The sequence below is a fragment of the Tachyglossus aculeatus genome, chromosome 11, assembly GCF_015852505.1.
Source record: "Tachyglossus aculeatus isolate mTacAcu1 chromosome 11, mTacAcu1.pri, whole genome shotgun sequence".
NCBI classification, from domain to species: domain Eukaryota; kingdom Metazoa; phylum Chordata; class Mammalia; order Monotremata; family Tachyglossidae; genus Tachyglossus; species Tachyglossus aculeatus.
This window is the reverse complement of record NC_052076.1, coordinates 52,137,144-52,162,048: the sequence shown is the minus strand read 5'-3', so window position 1 is coordinate 52,162,048 and position 24,905 is coordinate 52,137,144. Positions and strand designations below refer to the sequence as shown.

General features: G+C 47.9%; 1 protein-coding gene across 8 annotated transcripts in view; it reads right to left on the bottom strand.

Moving 5' to 3' along the window:
• ZNF821 (zinc finger protein 821) overlaps positions 1–24,905 on the bottom strand; it is a 37,341-nt gene that overhangs the window by 8,055 nt on the left and 4,381 nt on the right. For 4 of the 8 annotated variants that reach the window (XM_038754382.1, XM_038754377.1, XM_038754378.1 and 1 more), the window contains 3 exons: positions 20,413–20,529; positions 11,666–11,791; positions 2,251–2,399 (listed from right to left, as the gene is read on the bottom strand). In XM_038754382.1, the coding sequence (XP_038610310.1) occupies positions 2,251–2,399; positions 11,666–11,791; positions 20,413–20,452 (315 nt within the window). In that variant the 5' untranslated portion in view covers positions 20,453–20,529. Of the gene's footprint in view, positions 1–2,250; positions 2,400–11,646; positions 11,792–20,412; positions 20,530–24,905 lie in introns of those variants that run through there. The other 4 variants (XM_038754380.1, XM_038754381.1, XM_038754383.1 and 1 more) reach the window with 3 other exon arrangements.

Genomic DNA, 24,905 nt, shown 5'->3' with positions numbered 1-24,905 from the left:
CTAGGCTAATTAGGCAATTTACAGTCCTACAACCGAGGGGTGTGAGCCGTAATGCCAGGCTGAAAATGAGGACAGGCCGGAGGAAGCGTAATGTTAGGGAGGAAGTGAAAAGTTCAGGGAAGAGGAGAATATGAGAAGGCAGAACTGAAAGTGGGGGGTAAGTGCTGTGTGAGTGCGGGAGGAGGAAGAGGAAGGGGAGCCCGGCACGGATTCCGGCCAGCCCGCGGTAGTTGAGGAGCCCAAGCCACTGAGATTGGCTTGACCACACAAAGCCAACCTGGCCGGGCTTCCACTGGATTATCCTTTTCTCTAACAAGGGACCCTAGTGAGCAGGCTTGGGCCTTGCCAAACTGGAAAAGAACCGAAAGAAACCCCAGTTTTGCAACATATATGCCCCGTGCCCCCTGGTAGTAGAAGCAAGTACCAGTACTGGAGTTAGCTGGACCCCCATTTCTGACCATTTGGGCTCTACAGGGGAGGTCAGACTTGTGTGAGAAGGTAGAACTGAGGATCTGAAGGTGGGGTAGCTATTAAATAAGGAGGTCGAAAGCAACAGAGGCTGGCGGTGCTTGGAATGTGCAAGGCAAGAAGGGCAGGGCCGGGGGAAACCTGTGACCAGTCAATCAGTCCGTCAATCAATCAATCAATCAATCAATCGTATTTATTGAGCGCTTACTGTGTGCACAGCACTGTACTAAGCGCTTGGGAAGTACAAGCTGGCAACATATAGAGACAGCCCCTACCCAGCAGTGGGCTCACAACCTAGAATCAATCAATCAATCAATCAATTGTATTTATTGAGCACTTACTGTGTGCAGAGCACTGTACTAAGCGCTTGGGAAGTACAAATTGGCATCACATAGAGACAGTCCCTACCCAACAGTGGGCTCACAGTCTAAAAGGGGGAGACAGAGAACAGAACCAAACATACCAACAAAATAAAATAAGTAGGATAGAAATGTACAAGTAAAATAAATAAATAAATAAATAAATAGAGTAATAAATATGTACAACCATATATACATATATACAGGTGCTGTGGGGAAGGGAAGGAGGTAAGACGGGGGGATGGAGAGGGGGACGAGGGGGAGAGGAAAGAAGGGGCTCAGTCTGGGAAGGCCTCCTGGAGGAGGTGAGCTCTCAGCAGGGCCTTGAAGGGAGGAAGAGAGCTAGCGCGGCGGAGGGGCAGAGGGATTGGGGGCATTCCAGGCCCGGGGGATGACGTGGGCCGGGGGTCGATGGCGGGACAGGCGAGAGCGAGGTACGGTGAGGGGGTGACAGAGAACAAAACCAAACATACTAACAAAATAAAATAGAATAGATAGGTACAAGTACAATAAATAAATAGAGTAATAAATATGTACAAACATATATACATATATACAGGTGCTGTGGGGAAGGGAAGGAGGTAAGATGGGGGGGATGGAGAGCTGTATCGCATTTATTGAGAGCTTACTGTGTGCAGAGAGCTGTAGTAAGCACTTGGGAGAGTACAATATGATAGCAGACACAATCCTTGCCCACAACAAACTTACAGTCTAGAGGGAGACATTAATATACAGAAATAAAATTACAGATGTGTACGTAAGTGAGAAGCAGCGTGGCTCCGTGGAAGGAGCCCGGGCTTCGGAGTCAGAGGTTCAAATCCCGGCTCCGCCATTTGGGCAAGTCACTTAACTTCTCTGTGCCTCAGTCACCTCATCTGTAAAATGGGGATTAAGACTGTGAGCCCCCCGTGGGACAACCTGATCACCCTGTAACCTCCCCAGTGCTTAGAACTGTGCTTTGCACATAGTGAGCGCTTTATAGATGCCATCATTATTATTATTATTATTAAGTGCTGTGGGGCTGGGAGGGGAGATGAATAAAGTGAGCAAGTCAAGGCAATGCAGAAGGGAATGGGAGAAGAGGAAAGGAGGGCTTAGTCAGGGAAGGCCTCTTGGAGGAGATACGCTTTCAGTAAAACTTTGAAAGTGGGGAGAGTAATTGTCTACTACGAGGACGGAGGGCGTTCCAGGCCAGAGGCAGGACGTGGGTGAGTGGGTCATTGGCAAGACAGATGAGATCGAGGTACAGTGAGAAGGTTGGCATTAGCAACTTGTACTTCCCAAGCGCTTAGTACAGTGCTCTGTACACAGTAAGCGCTCAATAAATACGATTGAATGAATGAATGAATCAGAGGAGCGAAGTGTGCGGGCTGGGTTGGGTAGGAGGGGGCAGTTAGAGACCAATTAGCAGGTAGTCACTTGCCTCCTGTCCCCCAACCACTTCATTCCCACCAACATTCTGCTCTGCACCGTCTAATTCTTTTTTCACTTTCACCATCCCGCCATCCTCCTCAGACGTGTGGGAAGAAACTTCGTCTTGGGTGGTCTCCTCTTCATCACCCTCACTGTCACCTGGAACACACAAACCAGTCACTCGCTCCGATTCCAGCAGGTAGGACTCTGCCGATTCTTGTGCCTGAAAACGTTTTCAAACCAAGTTGGGGTCCGGCTCGTGTCCGACGTGGCGCAGACACGTTCGGGGCGCAGACTAGGGAGGCCGACTGCTTCCAGACGCCTCGCTGCACACCCGAGGGAGAAGCCGTTTGCTATGTTGGAAAATGGCTGTTGACTCCAGTTCTGGGCCACCTTATCCAACAGGGTCACGAAGGCATCCCTCCCCACACACGCTCCCCAAGCGTCGCACATTCCTTTTCCCAGCGGATTCCCAAACGATTCATCTTTCCCGAAACACAAACCTCCAACCCGTTCCTCTCCTAGAGGCTCCTTACATCCAATCGCCCGCACGTATTCTCCCTCATTCTCTCCTGTACAAAACCTCTCCCCAGAGACATACACAATCCTTTGAATAATAGTCCGGTGCCAATTTCCTCCCATCAAATCCTCAAATAGATGCTGATGACTTCTTTGCTCTAACAGCGATAGCGGTAAACACTGTAATCGCGATGCAGTTTTGAAGTGAAAAGTGGGCTCAATTCACCAACAAAATCCAGGCCCGTGGTCGATACCGGTATTTGGATTTACTCTGTTCTAATTCCGTTTCAGAAGCACGCCAGGATAAATTAACCCATTTGTTTTGCTGAGCTCACGGTGAACAAACTGGTCTGTTCCTTGGCCTTAAAACAAAATGTAAGATGGCTGTGGTTATTTGAGGGGAGTAGAGAAGAGCAGCTGTGGAACAGGGTGATCTGATTCTTTTCCAAGGCAGCCTGTGAGGCCTGAGCGCTCGCAGACAAGGACTAGTGCTCCACAGCCCCTGTGACGGGGAAAAGGGATCCGATAAACTCTTTTTAGACCTCCTTCGGTCCTCAACTTCAGCCAGCTTTCAAGCTCTCTGGCTTAAAATGTGTGTGTGTGGTGGGGGGAATCTATTTCTCTTTTCCTGCTTAATCCAGCAGTCAGCTGTGATGCACAACTCCTACCCTGTGCATCTTTTTTTTCCCTTAAATATCTGTTAAGCACTTACTATGTGCCAGGCACTAGTTAGTACTAAGCGCTGGGATAGATACAAGATAATCAGGTTGGGCACAGTCCATGGCCCATAGTAGGGCTCACAGTCTTAATCCCCATTTTACAGATGAAGGAACCGAGGCACAGAGAAGTTAGGTGACTTGCCCAAGGTCACACAGCAGACAAGTGGCAGGGCTGGGATTTGAACCCAGGTCCTCCCAACTCCCAGGCCCGTGCTCTATCCGTTACCACACGCTTCTCCACATGGGCCTAGTGGTGCTCCTTCCCAGGCACCTGGGAATTCATTCATTCGTATTTATTGAGCGCTTACTGTGTGCAGAGCACTGTACTGAGCGCTTGGGAAGTACAAGCTGGCAACATATAGAGACGGTCCCTACCCAACAACGGGCTCACATTCATTCATTCAATCATATTTACTGAGCGCTTACTGCGTGCAGAGCACTGTACTAAGCGCTAGGGAAGTACAAGTTGGCAACACATAGAGACGGTCCCCACCCAACAACGGGCTCACATTCATTCATTCAATCATATTTACTGAGCGCTTACTGCGTGCAGAGCACTGTACTAAGCGCTAGGGAAGTACAAGTTGGCAACATATAGAGACAGTCCCCACCCAACAACGGGCTCACATTCATTCATTCAATCATATTTATTGAGCGCTTACTGCGTGCACAGCACTGTACTAAGCGCTAGGGAAGTACAAGTTGGCAATATCTAAAGATGGTCTCTACCCACCAGTGGGCTCACAGTCTAGAAGACTGTGACCCGACCCCGGTCTTTTCCCTTTGGCCTTTGCGATAATCTGGAGAAGCAGCGTGGCTCAGTGGAAAGAGCCTGGGCTTCGGAGTCAGAGGTCGTGGGTTCTAATCCCGCCTCCAACACGTTGTCAGCTGTGTGACTGTGGGCAAATCACTTCACTTCTCTGGGCCTCAGTGACCTCATCTGGAAAATGGGGATGAAGATTGGGAGCCTCACGTGGAACAACCTGAACACCTTGTATCTCCCCCGGCCCAGCACTTAGAACAGTGCTTTCTAAGCACTTAACAAATCATCATCATCACCATCAATCGTATTTATTGAGCGCTTACTGTGTGCAGAGCACTGTACTAAGCGCTTGGGAAGTACAAGTTGGCAACATATAGAGACAGTCCCTACCCAACAGTGGGCAAATGCCATCATCATCATTATTATAATCTCCCCGAACTGAAATGCCCCGTCCCCCAAGGGCGTTCAGATCCGCCTGACCTCTGGGTGACCTCCCCAATCCTGTCCGGCCCCAATTCCCCGAGGCCAAATCTCACCTTACTCAATTCAATCGGATTTGCGTGGCTCAGTGGGAAGAGCCCGGGGCTTGGGAGTCAGAGGTCGTGGGTTCTAATCCTGCCTCCAACACTGTGTCAGCTGTGTGACTGTGGGCATGTCACTTCACTTCTCTGGGCCTCAGTGACCTTATCTGTAAAATGGGGATGAAGACTGGGCGCCTCACGTGGAACAACCTGAACACCTTGTATCTCCCCCGGCCCAACGCTTAGAACAGTGCTTTCTAAGCACTTAACAAATGCCATCATCATCATTATTATAATCTCCCCGAACTGAAATGCCCCGTCCCCCAAGGGCGTTGAGATCCACCTGACCTCTGGGTGACCTCCCCAATCCTGTCCGGCCCCAATTCCCCGAGGCCAAATCTCACCTTACTCAATTCAATCAGATTTGCGTGGCTCAGTGGAAAGAGCCCGGGCTTGGGAGTCAGAGGTCATGGGTTCTAATCCTGCCTCCAACACTGTGTCAGCTGTGTGACTTTGGGCAAATCACTTCACTGGGCCTCAGTGACCTCATCTGTAAAATGGGGATGAAGACTGGGCGCCTCACGTGGAACAACCTGAACACCTTGTATCTCCCCCGGCCCAACGCTTAGAACAGTGCTTTCTAAGCACGTAACAAATGCCATCATCATCATTATTATAATATCCCCGAACTGAAATGCCCCGTCCCCCAAGGGTGTTCAGATCCGTCTGACCTCTGGGTGACGTCCCCAATCCTGCCCGGCCCCAATTCCCACTGGGAATATTCGCAAACCCGATATTGCCTCTAGGATAGAGCAGAGTGGGCAGACAAGAAGGCACCCCATAACCTTCGGTACCACCGTGGTGAGTTCCCTTCTCTTCCCCGCCTCCCTGCCACCTTCCTTACCGCCTTCCTCACTCTCAAAGCTACCGCACTGGATTGGTGACCCAGAGGACCGGTTTACGGGACGTGCCAAAATGTTCTTTTTTTGACCCCCCCAGTTAGTGACCCTACCCAGGTTCCGGCTTTGTGTGGGTGGCAATCTGTCCGGATATGCTCCCTGGCACTTACACATTTCTTTTCCCCAAACAGGTTGGTGGTTTCGGTTTAGGCTGTTAGATCATCATCAATCGTATTTATTGAGCGCTTACTGTGTGCAGAGCACTGTACTAAGCGCTTGGGAAGTACAAGTTGGTAACATATAGAGACGGTCCCTACCCAGCAGTGGGCTCACAGTCTAAAACGGGGAGACAGAGAACAAAACCAAACATACTAACAAAATAAAATAAGATATGTGGCGCAGCCGGAATTCGAACCCATGACCTCTGTCTCCAAAGCCCGGGCTCTTTCCACTGAGCCACGCTGCTTCTCTTCTAGACTGTGAGCCCACTGGTGGGCAGGGAGCGTCCCCAGATGTTGCCAACCTGGACCTCCCAAGCGCCCAGTCCAGTGCTCTGCACACAGTAAGCGCTCAACAAATACGACTGAATGAATGAAAGAGACACCCACGGTCTAGATGGGTTAGATGCTATAAATATATTTATATATTTTATATTTATATATATTATTTATATATATTTATATATTTACATATATAAATATATATATTTATATATATAAATATAAATATATTTATATGCCCAAATGGGCAGGACTGAATCAATCAATCAATCGTATTTATTGAGCGCTTACTGTGTGCAGAGCACTGTACTAAGCGCTTGGGAAGTACAAGTTGGCAACATCTAGAGACGGTCCCTACCCAACAGTGGGACTGAAGCTACAACCTCATCTTTTCCTGGCCCACAGTAGCCTATGGTTTGTTTAGCTCTCATCTGGCATGCAGATTTAAAGACCATCATGTTTTCTTACCAGCTACTTTTCCAACTATTCCTAAAGTCAGCCTACGATGACAGATTATATCCAACACATTTATAAAAGAAAGAATCATTTTTTCCAGGTGATTCCCTTTCATATGGGTTTGTTCATCCAGTTTCTTCAAGAAAGGGGCAAGTTGGTTTTTAGAGAGGACGTGATTTCTGGTCACATTTTTATGCCTTTCTCACCTTTCTCCTCTGCACTGATCCTCAGGGACTTTAACACTCACACTGGCATTCCCGATGCCCACGGCCACGTGCCCACTTCCTTCTCATTCCTCAATTCCGCACACAAGAGCTCAGGACTGGGAGTCAGGAGACCTGGGTTCTAGCCCCTTCTCTGCCACTTGCCTGTTGTGTGGCCTTGGGGGAGTCACTTGACCTGCCTGTGCCTCACCTCATCTTCTATTGTGAATCTGGCGGGGGACGGGGGCTATGTCTGATTATATCTACCCCAGTACTAAGCACAGTGCCTGCCCTATATACGTGCTTAATAAATACCGTCATTATTATCATCACTTCCACTCCAGTTTACCCCCTCATCAACTTGGACACATCCTGAATTTCAACACCGTCAATCACTGAACAATATATAACTCTGCCAACTCTGAAATCTCACTTTCAGACCCTCACAACCTCCCAATCTGCCTTCTCTCCCGCACACATCCTCCCTGTAAAACTGTCCTCTCCCGCCACAGAGACATTCCATCTCTACACCTCCTCTGCTTAGCCCAGGCCCTTATGCCCTAAGTGAACTCCCTCCGCAACCGCCCCACTCTTGATGCCCAAATCTATGCCCTCAACACCACCATCTCTGTCAAACTCAAATTCCTCACCTCACTGGCTCTCTATCGATCCCATAACATCAATTCCTAGCTTGGGATCACCTCCACAGTAAACCTCCTCTGCTCTTGTGCCACCAAGGGCGGTTGGCAGCAATTCAGACCAACTTGGACCGCTACAAATTCATCCTTTATCTCCTAGAACTCAGTTCCTCTCTTCTCAGTAGTATTACTCCTCCTCCCTCATCAACTTCCACGCCAATGCATCCCACCAACTGTTCTAGACCTTTAATTCCCTCCTGTTACCTTCAGTACCCTCGTGTCTCTCCCTTCTTGCTCCTGACTGTGCAACACGTTAATCATATCTCCCCATCACCTCCTCAGCACTCAGTAGGGACCCCCTCATTCGCTCTCTCATCCTTCTCGCCCTCTCTCTCTCGAGTAGATCTAACACCTGCTTTCAAAGTGTCTCCCACAACTCTAACCCCATCCCTTCTCATCTTACTATTAAAAACTCTTGCATCTCGAGATGGTAAGCTCACTCTGGAAAGGGAATGTTTCTCCAAGCTCTGTTGTACAGTACTCTCCCAAACTTTTAGTACAGTGCTCTGTACCCGGTAAGCACTCGATAAATACCACTGATTAACAGATCCACTTTTCCCTCCCTCCCGCCATCTTCAACAGCTCACTTTCTAACGGCTCCTCCCTCCCTGCCTTCAAACATGCACATAATAATAATAATGATGATGGCATTTATTAAGCACTTACTATGTGCAAAGCACTGTTCTAAGTGCTGAGCACTATTCTAAGCACTGAGCACTGTTCTAAGCGCTGGGCACTGTTCTAAGCGCTGTCCCCCCATGCTCAAAAAAACCTTTCCTGGAGCCCATCCAGCTACCCCCCATCTCCTTCCTCCCATTCCTTGCCAAAATCCTCAAATGGGTTGGAGTCCCCCGCCGACTCGATTTCTCTCCTCCAACACAGTCTTTTGACTTCCCGATACGGATCTTGCTCTCTTTGCTCCACTGAGACCACCCTCCCCGAGCCACTACTGACCTTCTTGCCCAGCATCTAACGTACTCCACTCTGGACTATACTTCCTCCTGGAAATACTACCAAACCTTGGTTCTTCTGACCCAGTGCTTGATTAATTCTCCTCCTATCTCTGGCTGATCCTTCTCGTTCTTTTTCACCTGTTCTTCCTTGGCCTCCCACTCCCTAACTGTAGGTATCCCTCCAGGGCTCTGTTCTGGCTCTCCTTCTCTTTTCAATTTACACTCACTCCCCTGGGGAGCTCATCCTCTCCCCCCGCTTCAGTTACCACCTCTCTGTGGATGAGTCCCAAATCTACTCCGCTAGCCCTTTCCCTCTCTTCTTCTCTGCAAATTCACATTTGTTCCTGCCACCAGGAAATCTCTACCTGGATGTCCTGCAGGAATCTCATTAGGTCCCAAACCGAGCTTCACATCTTCCCTCCAAATCCTGCTCTCCAACTAAGTTTTCCGTTACACCGATAACTCCTTCCTTCCTGTCACTCAAGTCCACAGCCTTAGCAATACCCGCGACTCCTCTCAGTCTTTCGATCTTCCTGCTCAAGACTGTCATCAGATCTTGTCGGTTCTTTCCAGAATCCGTCCCTTCTGCTCCATCCGCTCGGCCACACTGGTTCAAACACGTTATATCCCTGCTTGGCTCTGGCATCCTCACTGATCTTCTTGCTTCCAGTCCATATTTCGTTCTGCTGCCCAGATCGTTTTATAAAACATCGTTCTGCACACACAGAACCCACTCCTCAAAATCCTCCAATGGTTACCCATTTCCCTCTGCACCAAGCAGAAACTCCTGACCATTGTCTCAAAGGCACACAGTCAGATGGATCTCTCCCTCTTCCTTAACCCTTCTTCTACCGCTGCACTCCAACTCTTTGTTCTTTTCAAGCTAACCTACTCATACGTCTCATTCTCGTATATGTAGAGAAGCAGTGTGGCCCAGTGGAAAGAGCCTGGGCTTTGGAGTCAGAGGTCACGGGTTCAAATCCCTGCTCTGCCAATTCTCAGCTGTGTGACTTTGGGCAAATCACTTAACTTCTCTGTGCCTCAGTTACCTCATCTGAAAACTAGGATTAAGACTGTGAACCCCCCGTGGGACAACCTGATCACCTTGTAACCTTCCCAGCGCTTAGAACAGTGCTTTGCACTGAGACTGTGAGCCCACTGTTGGGTAGGGACCGTCTCTATATGTTGCCAACTTGTACTTCCCAAGCACTTAGTACAGTGCTCTGCACACAGTAAGCGCTCAATAAATACGACTGATTGATTATTAAGCGCTTAATAAATGCCATCATTATTGTTCTCGTCTCTCACACCACCAACTTTTTGCTTAAGCCTTGGAACTCCCTTCCCCTTCAAATTTGACAGCTTCACTGCTCTCTCTCCCAACGCCAAAGTCCTTCGGAAATCCCATCTCCTCCGGGAGGCCTTCTCATCTCCCCGCCTTATATCCCCCTGAAATGCCACTTCTGTATTCCCAACCTTCCGCAGCACTTACATACATAGATTTATACTCTTATGTCCTCCTACCTGTAATTTAGTTAGCATTTGTCTTCCTGGCTAGAGAGAGTGCCAAGAACACGTATACTAATTCTACTGTACTCTCCCAAGCACTTAGTACAGTGCTCTGCACAAAGTAGGGGCTCAATAAATACCACTGATTAAGGTCCGGTGCTGAAGACACTGCCACAGGGCTGACACAGATTTCTGCCCACTTTTAGGTATTAGGGCAATGAGTTCTTTCAACTTCCCATTTCTATGAAGTGTCCGGCAATTAGGATTCAGTGAAAACGAGGGCTCCTTTGGTGTGCGTAGGACTCCTTTAGCATTTCTCCTGCCATGTTATCTGGGAATGGAACAACCCCCACATAATTATCCGTGCCATGAGAAGCAGCGTAGCCTAACGGAAGGAGCACGGGCCTGGGTGTCAGAGGACCTGGGTTCTAATCCTGGCTCTGCCCTTTGCTTGCTGTGTGACCTCGAGCAAGTCACTTCACTTCTCTGTGCCTCAGTTACCTCACCTGTAAAATGGGGATTAAACACCTGTTCTCCCTCCTACTTAGACCGCGAGCCCCATATCAATCAATTGTATTTACTGAGTGCTTCCTGTATGAAAGGCACTGTACTAAGCGATCGGTAGAGTACAACACAACAGACCCATTCCCTGCCCACAGTGAGCTTGCAACAGGGATGGTGTCTGAACTAACTTGTATCTACCCCAGCACTTAGAGCAGTGCTTGACACATAGTAAGTGTTTTAACAAATACCTAATAATCATCATCACCAGAAGCAGCATGGCCTACAGGATAAAGCGCGGACCTATGCGTTAGAAGGACCTGGGTTCTAATCCTGACTCTGCCACTTGCCTGCTGTGTGACCTTGGGCAAGCAGCGTGGCTCAGTGTAAAGAGCCCGGGCTTGGGAGTCAGAGGCCATGGGTTCTAATCCCGGCTCTGCCACTTGTCAGCTGTGTGACTTTGGGCAAGTCACTTCACTTCTCTGTCCCTCAGTTACTCATCTGTAAAACGGGGATTACGACTGTGAGCCCCACGTGGGGCAACCTGATCACCTTGTATCTCCCCAGCGTTTAGAACGTGCTTTGCGCATAGTAAGCGCTTACCAAATGCCATTATTATTATTATTATTATTACTTCACTTCTCTGGGCCTCAGTGACCTCATCTGTAAAATGGGGATTCATTCATTCAATCGTATTTACTGAGCGCTTACTGTGTGCAGAGCACTGTACTAAGCGCTTGGGAAGTCCAAGTTGGCAACATATAGAGACGGTCCCTACCCGACAGTGGGCTCACGGTCTAGAAGATGTGGATGGGGATGAAGACCGTGAGCCCCATGTGGAACAGGGACTGCGTCTAACTCGATTTGCTTGTGTCCACCTCGGTGCTTAGAATAGTGCCTGGCCTAAAAGAAGCGCTTAAATACCACAATTATTATTAAAACGGATTTGCCCAACGTCTAGTTGTCTGCAACGCCGAGCCAAGTGACTTGAGCATTGGCCCAACCTGCTCTACCCTTCCAGGTACGCACAGGCGAACGCGAGAACGATTCTGGTGAACAAGGGAGGGAACCTGAGACTCCAGACGGTCTCCTTAGGGCCCCAGGCACACTCTCCACAGCACACACACTCATTATCATTCCTCTCCCCCTTGCCCTGAGTCATTACCAGAAGGTGCAGAACTCACTGCTACTGGAGTCCTGATCTCTCAGCTGTTGGCTGGCTGGCCGCTGGCCCCCAAGGTCTCCAGGAAAATCAGTTTTCATCATCGCTTGGCGGGCGTGCTCCTCCAGCCCAGCGAACACCTGTTCCCCTAATGGTCGTAAGGGAAAAACACAAAACAAAACAAAAAGAATACCATCAGGCCAGCAGCTGGGCATCCTGCTATTTCCCAGGAAAGTCAGATCAGACCACTCCGTTCAAATAGCGGAAGCTGGTCTGGTGTCATCAAGGCAACGAGAGTCTGAGTACAGGCTTCTCTGGGCCAACTCTCTCCCTGAACTGTTACTAGACAAGAATCTGGAAGGGTTGAGGGGGAAAAGAACAACAGAGGAGGATACGACGGCGCAGCACACACTTCCTTCAAAGCCACCAGTCTCCAATCTTGTGAAAAAGGGAGAAATCTGTCCTTCTACTCCAGGGTCCCTTTCCTATTTCCGGCCTGCCTCGGCTAAGGAAACAGAAAGGAAGGAGGGAGGGAAGGAAGGAAGATAATTTATTACGATCTGGGCAGTTCACGCATTTCTATGGCAGCTGGGGTACCAATATATTCAGCCCAAAACCAAACTTCAAACAAGCTGAGCCAGCATCCACTCCGGCCCCAAGCGTGGAATCCATCAAGCAACATTATCATCCCTGCCTCCATCTCAAATAAAACAAACCTCTGCCCGCTCTCTTCAATCGTCCTTTCACGGCCCTTTCCATGCTACCTGCCCTCTCCTACACTGCATCTCTGAACCAATCGGCTGCTGTTCCAGTACTGGAGAGAGAAAAAGAGAGATGGTTACCACTGGGCAACCTACTGGGAAATCTGGGAAACTCAGAGACCGGACGGTCCAAATGGAAATACTTAACCAAGAGCGATTTGATACGGCCAGCAATACGACTCAAAGAGAAAAACTGTGCTTCCTGCTCTCCCTTGACACGATACGTTTCTTCTCCCCAGGCCTGAAGCCGTCCACAAGCCCCGAGTCCCTGACACGTACCCTCTTCCAGGCGGGTTGAACATAAAACTAGAAAGCACTTGAGGAGTTAACATGTCTGAATGCTCAGCTCCTCGCCCCCTCGTGTGGAACAGTCATGAAGAGGAGGAGTTGGGTTTCCTAAGGTTTCCATGACCTCAGAGTGGAAACTACAGGCAGCATTCCCTAGGCAGCCGGAAAGATGAAATGGCCAGTTGAAATGCTGACAAAAAGTGAGGTCTCTCTCTGGCAAAGAGAAAGGAAGGGACAAGGGCTCAGGTGGTATGGGGGCTGGCACTCTTCACCAAGGTGCCTGGGGGACCTCTGCCATGGGGTACACTCAGCGGAGCTCCACTCTCCTCCCTGGGGAAAGGGCTAATGTTGAAGGCTGTGATTCGACGGGAAAGACTGTCGGAAATAAATCACGCCTCACATTTGGAAGGGAAAATCGGTGAAATGCGGGCATTAGAACGTCTCTTAAGCGTGAGAAGAGAGAGAAGTTTCACGTTGACGCTCTCACCTCCTTAGGCCGGTACTGCTTCCATAAAAAGGGAAAGAGATAGCCAAAACACCAAGGAGTCTGTGAAAAGGACAAACACTGGGCACACCAGAAGGAAAACCTGGGTGAGGCTATCATGAAGGTGTGTAGGCACAGCTGAAACAGATAATAATAACAACGATGGCATTTATTAAGCGCTTACTATGTGCAAAGCACCGTTCTAAGCGCTGGGGAGGACACAAAGCGATTAGGTTGTCCCACGTGGGGCTCACAGACTTAATCCCCATTTTACAGATGAGCGAGCTGAGGCCCAGAGAAGTCAAGTAACTTGCCCAAAGTCACACAGCTGACAAGTGGTGGAACTGGGATTTGAACCCATGACCTCTGACTCCAAAGCCCGGGCTCTTTCCACTGAGCCACAACTGCTTCTCTGCTTGTGTTCATTCGTTCAATCGTATTTATTGAGCGCTTACTGTGTGCAGAGCATGACCGTGATAACGTCAGGGAAAGGATATAGATATCAGGTTGGGGTTACAAAAGCTTTTATATAGGCAGTGGGAGAAAATTGGTTCGGTCCATGACCACTCTGGCCTTAAGAGTGGAACATATCACACTGCTTGAGACTGTAACCTTCACATCAAGGGGTCCAAGGAGAGACTTAAGAAGGTGTGTTGGGGGTGGGAGGGAAGAGAGGGCATTAGGAATTCATTTCTTGCTGCCGCTCCTCCTTTACAGTGCCTCACTGCAACCACAGAACCGAGGCCAGAGTTGGTTTACAGGAACCGTAACTCTGCCCTCTTAGGCAGGGTGTGTGTTCTCCGACATGGGCTGGGGTGGGACGGCAAGACTCCGAAGGGCAGGAAAGACTTGTTCACGGTGGGGGAAAAGGAAACTTATTTTAGTGAGAAATCAATGATTACATTGGCAGCTCTTTGACTAATAGCATTTCCCGTTACAGGTGAATGAACGTAATCGGCAGGGGTGGTGTACCTTGTTGAGTTACAGAGGATGGCACCAGTTTCAGCCCTCAAACTAGGTTCTTCTGACACTGTGCTTCAAACAAAATGCAGAGCAGTTTTCTCCTGTTGTTTCATAACGAATAAGTAAATTGAAGGAAATATCACTTTATAGCCCAGTAAGGAGTCACCGTCATCGGTATTTTTGAGAGCCTGTGTGCAAAGTATTGTACCCATCACTCGAGAGTCTACAATACAGCTAGAAGACACAGTCCCTGCCCTTCTCGATTTTACCATCTAAATGGGGGTGACTAGCAAATGCATGGAAGGTCAGAAGGTCATGAGTTCTAATTCTGGCTCTGCCGCCTGTCTGCTGTGTGACCCCGGGCAAGTCACTTCACTTCTCTGTATCTCAGTTACCTCACCTGTGAAATGGGGACTGAAACTGAGCACCCCACATGGGCCAGGGACTGTCTTCAACTTGGTTTGCTTGTATCTACCCCAGGACTTAGTACGGTGGCTCGCACATAGTTAGCGCTTAACAAATGCCATCATTATTCTAAAAGGGGAACACAGATACAACTGGGAACAACAACATTCTGCGAAGCCGCATGGCCTAGTGGACAGGGCATGGCCCTGGAAGACAGAAGGACCTGGGTTTTAACCCTGGCTTCGCCACTTGTCTGCTGTGTGACTCTTGGACAAGTCACAACTTCTCTGTGCCTCAGTTACCTTACCTGAAAAAGGGGGATTAAGGCTGTGAGCCCCATGTGGGACATGGACTGTGTCCAACCTCATTAGCGTGTATCTACCCCTGTGCTTAGTACGGTGCCTGGCGCATGCTTAAAAAATACCACAAAAATAAAAAATAGTAATAATTGAAAAAACTACAAGTTAAAAACAAAATAAGTAAGGAGGCTGAAGCAGCAGTCCAGCCAGGGGGTATCAAGGCCCTGGACTGGTGTGGCGGCCATACCTCTGGAGGGGAATGGGTGGATCTGAGAAATATTGTGGATGAAAAACTGGCAGGATTTAGACCCGGACTGGATATGGGAAGTGGAAGACAAAGAGGAGGCAAAGACGATTACCAAATGTTGTGGAATAGGGAGGATGGAGGTGTTGCTAACTGCGATGGGGAAGGCAGGGAAGAAGATGAGTTTAGTTTTTGCCACAGTGAGTTTAAGGAACAACGGATTATCCCCCCGGAGAAGTCCTGGAAGCACAAGGAAACATGAGATCACAGGGCAGATGAAACGTCGGGGCTGGTGAGGTCGCTTTGGGAGTCATCCGCAGCGAGGTGATAGTTGAAGCCATGAGAGTAGATGAGTTCCCAAAGGGATTGAGTGTAGAAGAAGACTCTTCTCATGCTTCACGACTCAGAACAGAGCCTTAAAAAGTGAGGGGAGGAGGAAAGCCCAGTGAACCGAACTGAGAAGAAATGGTCAGAGAAATACAGAAGGAATCAGCAGAGTTCAACTTTGGTCATGGCCAAATTAAGTCTTAAAAGTTCTTCCTATCCCTTGGTCTGTAGGAACAAACTGGACGGCAGAGTGTCCGCTCGGAATGGACCAAAGTTAATTTGTTGCAAACCACCCGCCCCACCCTCTGGATGGGCGGTCACGACCAAGAAGCCATGGTAATGGAGCATCCCTGGGCCCAATATGGAAGTGCACTGCCAGAAGCTGGGCCTCAGCTCCTACATCACCGGCTCTTGCTCGGGATCGAAAACGGCATCTCCGCCCTTGGGGTTTTCACCAATGTACCCGGCATCAAGTTGAAATGGAAAAACAATGACCAACTCCCATCCTCTGAGGTGAAGCGTTCTAGAGAGGAGCTCCGGCAGCCCTGGGCGAATGGAAACATCAACGAAGAAGCTAAGGGAAGTCATTACCTGCCTTGCCCACAAGTCCCACTGACAAAGACTTTGCTGTTACGGATACACTCGTTTCTCCTGGAACATGAAGGACGCGGTCTTGGCAAAACCCACACTGAGGTAAATGGGTACTGTAGTACTCACCCCACTCCCTATACTGCATATGTGCACATAACCACGTCTTCTGACACCACGCTATGCTGTAATCCAAGCCAGGCACGCGTTGTTGGAAAAACGTTCCTCCATTCTGTTGCCCTATCCTCTGCAGAACCAAGTATACCTCAAAGGCCCCAGACTGACTAAAAGTGAGTTGGGTTAAACCCCCTGAAGAAATAACCTATTCAGAAACCACTGAAAAAAGACTTGGCATGGATCTGCCTTTGAAACCGCTCATGAGAAAATTCACATCCTTCAATTTTAAGAGGGGGGTTAAGAGGATGGTGAGCATTCGGATATCCTTACCACAGGAAATTGTGGAGGCCCAAACAATAAGTTCAAGACGGGTTTGGATGCATTCACGGACGGGAGGCCCGGGATAGGTTTTTAGAGGGAAATGTTAGGATGGTAGAGGACAACCAGAAGGCTAAAGGAGGACTGAGATCGAAGGAAACAAATCCATGAAGAATTTTTAAAAGCTAAAAATTAGGTATTAAGTACATTCCTAATTATTAAGAGGGGCATCATCGTCCATCACCATTTTCAAATCCAGGTTTAGAGCTGGATAATAGTCCATCTTTCTCAGTGGCATCAGGCCACTAGCCAAGCTATTCAATAGAGGCATTGGGCTACAAGGCAAGGGGGCATTTAGATGCCACAAAAGCCAACACAGGTGACATTCTGAACTTTTTTTTTCCTTTCACAAGAAATCTAAATAATGCAAAGACTTATCAGGCCTGAGCTTCAGCCGGTTTGTTACAGAAAAGGGACGCTGGAAAATCAGAGGAGCGAGCAGTTGAAAAATTTGGAAGGAAAGGGAACACGAGGGGAAAGGCACTCAATAAATCCCATTGATTATTCCAATTCCTTATTTGTGGCCGGCCTACTGAGATACTAGATGGTGTACATAGCTAAATGTCATCTCAGTCCCCCTGAAACCTCTTTAAACAGCAGAAGCGCATTTCAAATGGAAATCCGATCTGGAGTATGAGCGTATCGCGTGGGAGTCGGGAACCCGGCCAGATGACTCAAGCCACCGTCTCTGAGCCTGAGCTTTCTGGGCTCGTGAGTCGTCCTAACCCCGGGCGCCTACCTCACGGGGACGTTGGCACAATTAATAAAGTGCAAAAGGCTCTGAGCTCCTTGGATGAAAGGGAAGGCGAAAGTATCAAGAACCATTTTTACATCCCCATTTTCCTTTGCGATGGATTGAAGGCGCCTTCAGGAGTGTTTTCCTTCATTAGCCTGGACTGTCCATACACGTTTTCTCAAAGCAGGGTGGGCACGGAACGGGGGAGCTGCGGCCTCTCCGCAAATAATAAAAGGAAAGAGGGGGGCCGTGGTGCCTAGGGTTGCAGAGTTTACAGTTCCTAGATCACGCCCATTCCTTCCAGGCTTTTGACCCAGGATATTTACAATCAGATGTCTTGGAGGTGTACGACAGGCTCAGTCTATCGCTGACCGATAGCGGTCTGTGAGGGAAAGCATAAAAGAGGTACCGTAGATCCCCTTGACACACTCAAGCTGTCTAAACAGAGAAGACAGCGAGAAGAGAAACAGCGTGGCTCAGTGGAAAGAGCCCGGGCTTTGGAGTCGGAGGTCGTGGGTTCAAGTCCCAGCTCCGCCAACTGTCAGCTGTGTGACATTGGGCAAGTCACTTCACTTCTCTGGGCCTCAGTTACCTCACAACTGTAAAATGGGGATTAAGACTGTGAGCACCCCCATGGGACAACCTGATCACCTTGTAACTTCCCCAGCGCTTAGAACAGTGCTTTGCACATAGTAAGAGCTTAATAAATGCCATTATTATTACTATTATTATTATCCGTCACCTGCTGCCGCTGCTCCGTCCGACCTGACTATCCTTCCTTAACAGTTCCGCAACAGGGGCCACCTTCGGTTGACGACATTTTTTTTTCTGCCCTGGGAAGCGGAAATAATGAAACCCAAAGCTACAGGGCTTTGAGGTCTTTAGCTCAACTTCTGAAACCTTGAGCCCCCTCCGATCATTTCTTGGCCAAGACCGGATAGTTAACAGAGGTGAGTTACCTCCAAAGCACTGCGTTCAATGAATTAGATTGGTTCCGTGAGATTGGGAGGGGGCGTTGCGGAGGCCTTAGGGATGAAACTTCCTTTCTCCCCACTTTCTTATTCCTGTCACAGCGGATGAGAAGCTTACTCTGATGGGGCACGTTCTCCTTACGGCCAAGAGAAAGGCCATTAGGGTCCAACAAACTTCCCTTTTTGAAAACGCCAGACCCGCTGCCTCGGCGGCCTTCACGGTTCCCCCTTCCCCTCTCTGCTCGCTGACTTTCAAAGAGATCCGTGAAACTGGCCCCTACTTGGCACTCCAGGGAGTGGCTGAACTTTTCAGCTCACAGCCAGGAAGCAGCAGCAGCTCCCTTCAGAGCAGCCTCAGAAGACAGATGCGGGGGCCGGAGCCCCCAGGGCTTCCCCTCCCCCTGCACACAAAGGTCACTCTGCTCTGTTCGAGTGCGGCAGCTGCAGATGTGCATTACCCACCCTCCCCCACCGCCGCCTGTCCGTACATCTGTCCCCCAACTCAGACACCGGCTCCCCGGAGGATCGCGGAGGCCGCGGCCGGCTTTGGTCTCCCCGAAGACTCCAAAATCAAGCGAGAGCTTGATTCACTCAAGTTGGAAAATTTTTTGCCAGAAGCGTGCAGTCCTCCTATCTGGGAAGATACCTATACAATACCTTTACCTATACGAGGCCACCAGTTCAGTATACCCGCTAACTAGAAAGGCATCCTTTTCGTCAAACCTGGCCACGGTTCCCCTCGAGATGGGCATTTACCGCACGTTAACGCCGGACTCCTTTGGCTACCCAAATCTCTAACCCGCTCCCCTCACAGAGAACGCAACCCTACCCATTCTTCCACAGTCTCTTCGGCCACCTCTTAAAGATTTGATATCTAAGGGGGCAGTCCAGAGACGTTCATCTTTCACCTGACCCCGCTTCGGCATTCGGCCAGTATGACTTCCAAAAGCAGCTAGTTTCCGCGGCCACCCGGCCTACTCTACTCACTGGGCATCAAATCTCCATCTTTTACCATTTTAAGTAACTCACCTCTTTCGACCCCCAACCCCTTCAGGCCACACTTCCTACCCGTCTCTAGCCAGGGATCCTGTTTCTTCCATTTTTTTCTTTAAAGGTATTTGTTAAATGCTTACTATGTGCCAGGCGCTGTGCAGAGCGCTTGGGTAGATACAAACTAATCAGGGTGGACAGGGTCCATGTCCCACATGGGGCTCACAGTCTTAAACCCCATTTCACAGAGGAGGTAACTGGGGCACAGAGTAGTTAAGAGACTTGTCCAAGGTCACACGGCGGGCACGTGGCGGAGCCAAGATTAGAACAAAGATCCTCTGACCCCCAGACCCACGCTCTAGCCACTAGACCCCGCTGCTTCTCAATCCCGTTTCCAAGAGCACTCTACTCATTTGCTAAGCTAAATCACGTTGCTATTCCGACGCCCGAATTCACTCAAGTTGGAAAATTTTTTGCCAGAAGCGTGCAGTCCTCCTATCTGGGAAGATCTCCAACTTTCCTTGAGTCCCAGCCTCTACCCTCACTTCTCCCACTCCAGAGAGCAACCAACATCTTCTCCAACCTCACCCTCCCACTCCTAGCTCAAGATCCTTTTCCTGAACACATCCAGCTTATCCTCCTCTTCTGCCATTTTAGGGAACACCAGCCTGGCCTTCCGCACCCATCCTTGCTTAGAGAATCCCGACTCACTCTCCTCCAGTACACTTTCCTCAGCCCGTCTCCTCTAGTGCGTTCGGCACTTGGCCCTTCTTTTCCCTGCAGACTGCAAACGCCTTGTTGGCAGGGACTGAGTCTACCGACTCTATCGTATCGTAGTTTCCCAAGCACTTGGTACAACGCGCTGCACACGGTAAGCGCTCAATAAATACCACCGATCGATCGATCGGCTAACCCGGTCTAGCCCAGTCTAGCTTCCCAACTCTGACGACTACCTTCTTATATCAAATCGGGGAAAAGTCTCTGCTTCTTCAAAACTGCACAGATCCTCTCTTCCAAACCTAAGAAAGCCTCCACCTTCTTTATGGGCAACCAGGCTCATCTCAGAGGTGCTCTACCAGCCCTAACTGCCCTTCCACATGGCCAGATCAAGTCTAGCCTCTGTCCCACTGCCAATCCAGTTCTCTTCCCCTTACCACTCCCTAACCGCATCATTCCCAGCTCCTAGAAAAGACAGGCCATGACAAGACCGATACTCACAGTGAACTTTATTTGGATTGGTCTGTTTCCGACGGGACATGTTTTCCCGACCCAGAAGCTCGGGCCTTTCCCAGCTGCAGTGCCGGAGACCTCACTGCCTCCTTGCAAGGCGCTGACCTAAGGAGAAGGATCATTATTAGGCACCTCTCGCTTTGCCTGGGTTTCACACAGACTAAAATAAATGAAGAGATTTCAAAACCGGCCCCGTGGGGTAGCAAAATACACTCTCATTCAAACAAACATAGGAAATGGAGCTGCCAGAGGGGAAACAAAATTACCCACAAAAAAAAAAAGGACAAGGGGACCGATCGATCGGGAGCATGGTTTCAAGAGCCCCAGGATCCAGGCTTCATCAAGGGAAGATGGCGTGGTGAAAGAGGGGTCCCGCTCAAAGGATGGTCCTGGGCAATTCCACTTTGAATCCATCTGCTGGATCCAATCAGCTGATCTTAACTGCAGCCATAAGCATAAAGGGAGACAGAGTCTCAGGGTAAACCAGGCCCAGAACCACTCAGTGTCCAAAGAGATTATCCTCTCGAATTGCCCTCAGGAGTAAACAGGAAAACCATTCAGGAAGTTCAGATTTCATGGGCCCCCAGGAAGTCAAGCTCTGCATTTCAGTACCCGCTGGACTGTCTGGGTGGCTTTTATGATCCCATTAGAGTAATCTCGCCCAAAGGGGACAAATGAAGGCTTACTTTCAGTATAACCCCATGGGGCAGAAAAGATCCCCAACTCTCAGGTACCTAAAAATAGAAATGATATGGAAACTGCCACTGCTTCTTAGCAGTTAAGACTTATATATGGGATGTTTTGCAAATGAAGAAGCACTGAACTTGACTTCTAAAACGTGGAAAAATTTCCTAAACCGAAGATGTCGCCACAGATATTTAAAATTCACTAAGCAGTCGCAATGCACAAAGCAGTGTTTAGAGCATACACAGGGCCCTGGTTCCTTGAATCCTTTCAGATTAGCTTGGCACTGTCAATTAGCCTAACCCACTCCCACCCCCCACTCCACCCCCGCTTTGTGGCTCAAAGCCCGTTCGGCAAAGGATGGAGAACAAAAAGGGAGAAACGCTGCCCACTCTCAAGTGCAAAAATGGATTTACCCCTTTCCTCCCCTTCCCTATGAACAGAAAGAGACTTAACAATTGCGGCATGAGGTTTTAGGAGTATCCAACCGGTAAGGGTTGGTGAAGCTCAGAATGGGTCCTTGGGGAGATAGGCTGTGGATTCTCCTTGCCTGGAATTATTTTAAAATAAGATGGATTACTGTCCTGCTGGGATGGTGGAGGTGTGAAGGGGGTTGAACTTCATCAGTCCTCGACAGAGCTTGGCTTCCCAGCTGGTCACTGCCAGAGAAAAGCAGAGCCTACTTGGAACAGAACGAGATTGGGAGTCAGGAAACCTGGGCCCCACCACCCACCTGTTGGCCAGGTGACCTTGATCAAGTTACTTAACTTCCCTGTGACTCAGTAAGGCTGACTGTACCGCCTCTACCCCAGTTCTTCTTATTATTATTAGGAAACACAATGATAACCATTATTATACTCGTGATATCTGTTGAGCACTTACTATGCACCAAGTACTGGGGTTGATACTGTAGATACATTTATTAGTATTATTAGCGATCACAATGATAACTATTATTATAGTTGTGATAGCTGTTGACCACTTACTATGCGTCAAACACTGGGGTTGATACTGTAAATACACTTATTAGTATTATTAGCGATCACAATGATAACTATTATTATAGTCGTGATATCTGTTGAGCACTTACTATGCACCAAGCACTGGGGTTGATACTGTAAATACACTTATTATTATCGATCACAATGATAACTATTATTATAGTTGTGATATCTGCTGAGCACTTACTATGCGCCAAGCACTGGGGTTGATACTGTAGATACTCATTATTATTATTATCGATCACAATGATAACTATTATTAGAGTTGTGATATCTGTTGAGCACTTACTGTGCGCCAAGCACTGGGGTTGATACTGTAGATACTCATTATTATTATTATCGATCACAATGATAACTATTATTAGAGTTGTGATATCTGTTGAGCACTTACTGTGCGCCAAGCACTGGGGTTGCTACTGTAGATACACTCATTAGTATTATTAGCGATCACAGTGATAACTATTATTAGAGTTGTGATATCTGTTGAGCACTTACTCTGCGCCAAGCACTGGGGTTGATACTGTAGATACACTTATTAGTATTATTAGCGATCACAATGATAACTATTATTATAGTTGTGATATCTGTTGAGCACTTACTGTGCGCCAAGCACTGGGGTTGATACTGTAGACACACTCATTATTATTATTAGCGATCACAGTGATAACTATTATTAGAGTTGTGATATCTGTTCAGCACTTACTGTACGCCAAGCACTGGGGTTGATACTGTAGATACACTTATTAGTATTATTAGCGATCACAATAACTATTATTATAGTTGTGATATCTGTTGAGCACTTACTCTGCGCCAAGCACTGGGGTTGATACTGTAGATACACTTATTAGTATTATTAGCGATCACAATGATAACTATTATTATAGTTGTGATATCTGTTGAGCACTTACTGTGCGCCAAGCACTGGGGTTGATACTGTAGACACACTCATTATTATTATTAGCGATCACAGTGATAACTATTATTAGAGTTGTGATATCTGTTCAGCACTTACTGTACGCCAAGCACTGGGGTTGATACTGTAGATACACTTATTAGTATTATTAGCGATCACAATAACTATTATTATAGTTGTGATATCTGTTGAGCACTTACTATGCGCCAAGCACTGGGGTTGATACTGTAGATACACTCATTATTATTATTAGCGATCACAATGACAACTATTATTATAGTTGTGATATCTGTTGAGCACTTACTATGCGCCAAGCACTGGGGTTGATACTGTAGATACACTCATTATTATTATTAGCGATCACAGTGATTATTATTATAGTTGTGATATCTGTTGAGCACTTACTGTGCGCCAAGCACTGGGGTTGATACTGTAGATACACTCATTATTATTATTAGCGATCACAGTGATAACTATTATTAGAGTTGTGATATCTGTTGAGCACTTACTGTGCGCCAAGCACTGGGGTTGATACTGTAGATACACTCATTATTATTATTATTAGCGATCACAGTGATAACTATTATTAGAGTTGTGATATCTGTTGAGCACTTACTATGCGCCAAGCACTGGGGTTGATACTGTAGATACACTCATTAGTATTATTAGCGATCACAGTGATAACTATTATTAGAGTTGTGATATCTGTTGAGCACTTACTCTGCGCCAAGCACTGGGGTTGATACTGTAGATACACTCATTATTATTATTAGCGATCACAGTGATAACTATTATTAGAGTTGTGATATCTGTTGAGCACTTACTCTGCGCCAAGCACTGGGGTTGATACTGTAGATACACTCATTATTATTATTAGCGATCACAGTGATAACTATTATTAGAGTTGTGATATCTGTTGAGCACTTACTGTGCGCCAAGCACTGGGGTTGATACTGTAGATACACTCATTATTATTATTATTAGCGATCACAGTGATAACTATTATTAGAGTTGTGATATCTGTTGAGCACTTACTGTGCGCCAAGCACTGGGGTTGATACTGTAGATACACTCATTAGTATTATTAGCGATCACAGTGATAACTATTATTAGAGTTGTGATATCTGTTGAGCACTTACTCTGCGCCAAGCACTGGGGTTGATACTGTAGATACACTTATTAGTATTATTAGCAATCACAATGATAACTATTATTATAGTTGTGATATCTGTTGAGCACTTACTGTGCGCCAAGCACTGGGGTTGATACTGTAGATACACTCATTATTATTATTAGCGATCACAGTGATTATTATTATAGTTGTGATATCTGTTGAGCACTTACTGTGCGCCAAGCACTGGGGTTGATACTGTAGATACACTCATTATTATTATTAGCGATCACAGTGATAACTATTATTAGAGTTGTGATATCTGTTGAGCACTTACTGTGCGCCAAGCACTGGGGTTGATACTGTAGATACACTCATTATTATTATTAGCAATCACAGTGATAACTATTATTAGAGTTGTGATATCTGTTGAGCACTTACTGTGCGCCAAGCACTGGGGTTGATACTGCAGATACACCACAACCAGAATAGACAGAGTTACTGTCCCACATTGCTGCATCCCTCCCACGGGGGGGGAGAATAGGCACTTGTTCCCCATTTTAAGATGAGGAAACTGAGGCACAGAAGTTAACAAACTTGACCAAGGACACCCAGCAAGTGGCAGCATCAGGATTGGAACCCAGGACAATCTAACACACTTATTACGCACTGAGTGAAAAGCACTTGGGAGAGTAGGCTAGAGCCGAGTGGGTAGACGCGTTCCCTGCCCACGACAAGCTTACACACTAGAGGTCTTTTGACCCCCAAGCTC